The following is a 3,473-nucleotide window of genomic DNA, read 5'->3' as shown; positions in this document are numbered from 1 at the left end:
AATTTTGCAATAATCTTGCGCCACCCTTGCACAAAACGACGATCATTTTTCTAATTTCATAAACAACAGAAGACTGTATTTTTTCTACATAATCCGCCCCTGTACGCGACAGGGGTTTAATTGATTAGTTTAGGGTTTTGTTGGTAAATCAGGAAGTTGTACCGTACTAATCCAAAGGGCACTGGAAGTCTTTCAATAATATCAATCTCAGCTCCAACTAGTTTTTTATGTAGATGTTGAGCGGCATAAAAGCCTGCTGGACCCGCCCCCACTATACACACTTTGGGGGCTTTCAGCTTTCCACAGGAAAAACACCTTTTTGCTATTGTTTTCAACATAATTAATCCGCGTACCGTTAATCACAAATAGTTGCTTAGGTTAACAAGCTGTAATGAACTTTAACCTCAAAATGTTTTCATTTGCATTGTTGCCGTAAGTTATCTTCTGTGCCGAGTTCATTTATCGAAGGTTATGTTTGCGGGTTTTCAACAGTCGTCAAAATTGATAGCTGCCGTGCAGTTTTATTTTTTATTGTTAATTATTTAATTATTAGCGGCTTGTGCTTCAGGGAAAGTGGTGTAAGTTGTTCATTATTGCAGGTGGATTCATTTAGAGCGTTGGCTAATGTGTTATATACGTTTATAACGCGTTGGTTACAAACAGGATTTTGTAGTTGCGTGGTTCGGGAGTAAAGTGCTGAAATCGCTCGTATTTCCACGGTAGTTGGAGGTAAAAGAGCGAATATAAATGGTTAAACCGTAAATGAGACGAGTTTTGAGTAGACGCCTTAACACTTCAAAGACGGAAGTTCCTGTTTTATGTTTATTTGATTGAAACATACTTTTCTCGGTCCTTCAAGAATTTTTTACTCTGTTCAATAATCCTGTCTCTTTTGAACATTTTCTCTTGATGGGCAATTTGCTGCCTGACTGAGAAGGGAACATCCGGTATTGCATAGGCGACCAATCCCTTGATCACTACCAGAACGTGCTGTTGAATTAAAAAGAGTCAAAGCGATTAGCGCAACCAGATGGACACGCACTGACCTCAAAAATCACCACCGCTGCAAACTTGATGGCTAAGTGCAACCAGTAGTCTTTCCGTCTTTTATATTTCAAGGGATGGTTGGGGGGATAGCGTTTACCTTCATAGTAGCACACTTTAGTTAGTTTTAGCTTGTCGTCGATTGAACCGTCGAAAATCTCGAAATCGTTCATGGCGAAAACTAGAAGATGCGAATTAAGGATTAAGGAAGTGGTTGGTGTTAGTAAAGCTGCACCTGAAAGGGATTCGTTCAGGTAACTGTACTCAGATGAGTGTCCTGCCATGGTCTCCCATATCACCTTCTCCATGAAAGTGCTTGTAAACGCTATAACTAAAGCCTGCAAAATGATGCGTTTTATCGAAAATTTTCCTTGGTTTGGTGGCTTACATTGGTAACAACCCCGATGTAGGTCGTTGCTTGCAGAATTCCAAACCAAGCCCCTAAATGGACAATTGCTTTAAAATGTCCATTGAAATTATGCGGGCCTACCTAAACTGGCGACTTTCGTGGGAATGGGGCGCCTGTAGCTTTTAACTACTTTGGATGCATCCACTCTCAGTTCGGCCACGTTGTTAATCAGCGCTAAAAGGGGAGCTAGCGGAAAGCCCATTATGAAGAAATTCACAAATCCATACTGAATCACTGGAAAGTAGCGGTTATCCATATATATCTATCTTATCTCTATATTTATCCAACCCATATCCATATACTCTCCCACAATGAAGAACTCCTCGGACTTGGCCAGTAAATACTCATCCTCCCACTGAGGGATATTGTCCTGACTTCTTACTCGGTTTATGGTCTGGTTGAAAACTTTTCGTAGTTTTCTAATGAATCACATTCCCTTGCCCGAGACATACTCGATGAACTCACAAGGACTTACGGTACTAAAACTTGCGTGATGTTGCTTATGAATGCCTTAATCACCATTATAGTGATAAGGAGAATGGCCAGGTCAACTATACAGCCGGTGGGATCGCACACATCTGTATTGATGCCGCCCAAGTGGGAAAAAACCGCCAGGTCGCCGGGGTATGTGAAAAACTTGCCCTGCAACTCAGAGTCCCTAAAATGATTAAGCAGCTGACGAAATTTGCAAAACCTTGAAGAAGGCAATGTAGAAAACGGCCGCGTAGTTGTTGGCAAACGCCAGGGCGTAGCTTTTGAATATGAACGAATTGGTGTAGGATTGTTGGCTTCTGTGGTTCTCCAAGTTGGTCAGCATCAAGGCGATTTGCTCGTAGAACTGCAAAGAGCCTATCTGGCATGCCGAAGACCCAGAAGGTAGCTGAAACTCACCCACTTGAAAATGAATATGAACACCCCCGATAACATCGCGCCAGTTATCGACGCTATTAAGCTTCGGTATTTGTTCCTGATGAGCGGAATGGATTTGGACTTGATGAGCACCACGTTCACTGATACCCGATAAACCATCACGCCAAACGTTACTAAAATCATGATTATTAGCTGAAATCAAACCGGGATGGGAAGTTAGTGTCTGCAAGGGGGTTTGCTATGCAAACTGACCAGAACTGAGACTGAGGCCAACGTGAGGGTGTATCTGCAGGCGGTCTGTGCTACTGGGATGTAGGGCTGCATCGTGTCCGTTATGGGACTGTACCTCTTCTTTGTGGCCGCTTCTAAATACTCCGGCCTGGAACAGGTGCATTTGGTTAATGGTCAAGTGAAGGCGATTTTCACCTGGTGGTCATGGCGTCTTTGGTCGCCGCCAGGTTCCATTGCAGCTGAAGAACTGCCTCCTCTCGTTGCCAGAGTTCCATGAAGATCGTGGCTGGGTGTTGAGACAGTTGATCGATAGCCATCACCATATGGACACTCACCCCACAAAGTCATAATTCCCGAGTAAATTACGGCGCACCAATTGTCGAAGACATAGGACACATTCGCCAAGTAGCAAGAGTTGCTCAGCAGCTCCATCGGACAATCGGCAAAGTGGCATCTTGGACACATGACCACTCGGCTTTGGCAAATGTCCTGACTGAAGAGAATTGGAGCCACTCGAACTGCTTGCAAGCAGTTTTCACTTACGTGTGCCTGTTCAACTTGGTGAACATGGTAACTAATCCATAGACCAATACGAAAACGGACAGGATTGCGGCAGGGACGAGTTGCTTGATGTAGAAGCCGAGCCAGGCAAAGTAAAGCGCGTATTCAGTTCCGAAGTATTTTTCCACCAGGTTGATGGGCTGCGCTTTCCTCCAGCTGCGAAACGAGCCCCAATAAAGGGCCAAAAGCTAAAATAATAATCCCACTAAAAGTTTGCTCTGATTAAGTGTTCTCGGGCTTTTAGCCCAAAAAATAAATGCCCGAAAAACTCCCTGAAGCCCCGAAAGCAAGGGCGGATCCAGGGGGGGTCATGACCCCCCCATTAAATTCTCTATTCAACGATGCCAAAACGAATTCT

General features: G+C 44.0%; 2 protein-coding genes across 3 annotated transcripts in view; both read right to left on the bottom strand.

The window, feature by feature from the left end:
* The window catches only part of LOC109543924 (NADPH:adrenodoxin oxidoreductase, mitochondrial), a 2,178-nt gene extending 1,747 nt beyond the window's left edge, over positions 1-431 (bottom strand). The window contains exon 1 of the mRNA XM_048668217.1: positions 163-431. Coding sequence (XP_048524174.1) covers positions 163-338 — 176 coding nt within the window. The 5' untranslated portion in view covers positions 339-431. The remainder of the gene's footprint in view (positions 1-162) is intronic.
* Positions 432-808: 377 nt separating this feature from the next.
* Positions 809-3,473, bottom strand: part of LOC109543908 (anoctamin-4) — a 4,124-nt gene continuing 1,459 nt past the window's right edge. The window contains exons 5-17 of one of the 2 annotated variants that reach the window (XM_048668202.1): positions 3,098-3,303; positions 2,890-3,047; positions 2,750-2,840; positions 2,576-2,702; positions 2,345-2,515; positions 2,148-2,291; positions 1,929-2,095; positions 1,742-1,872; positions 1,535-1,687; positions 1,433-1,485; positions 1,280-1,382; positions 1,047-1,225; positions 809-990 (exon numbers count right to left, since the gene is read on the bottom strand). In XM_048668202.1, the coding sequence (XP_048524159.1) occupies positions 823-990; positions 1,047-1,225; positions 1,280-1,382; positions 1,433-1,485; positions 1,535-1,687; positions 1,742-1,872; positions 1,929-2,095; positions 2,148-2,291; positions 2,345-2,515; positions 2,576-2,702; positions 2,750-2,840; positions 2,890-3,047; positions 3,098-3,303 (1,851 nt within the window). In that variant the 3' untranslated portion in view covers positions 809-822. Of the gene's footprint in view, positions 991-1,046; positions 1,226-1,279; positions 1,383-1,432; positions 1,486-1,534; positions 1,688-1,741; positions 1,873-1,928; positions 2,096-2,147; positions 2,516-2,575; positions 2,703-2,749; positions 3,048-3,097; positions 3,304-3,473 lie in introns of both variants that reach the window. The other variant, XM_048668201.1, reaches the window with a different exon arrangement.

The sequence above is a fragment of the Dendroctonus ponderosae genome, unplaced genomic scaffold (genome assembly GCF_020466585.1).
Source record: "Dendroctonus ponderosae isolate FM_Combo_2020 unplaced genomic scaffold, Dpon_F_20191213v2 Dpon_F_20191213_7, whole genome shotgun sequence".
NCBI lineage: Eukaryota > Metazoa > Arthropoda > Insecta > Coleoptera > Curculionidae > Dendroctonus > Dendroctonus ponderosae.
Note: the sequence above shows the minus strand (reverse complement) of the source record. Positions and strands in the feature narration are given on the sequence as shown.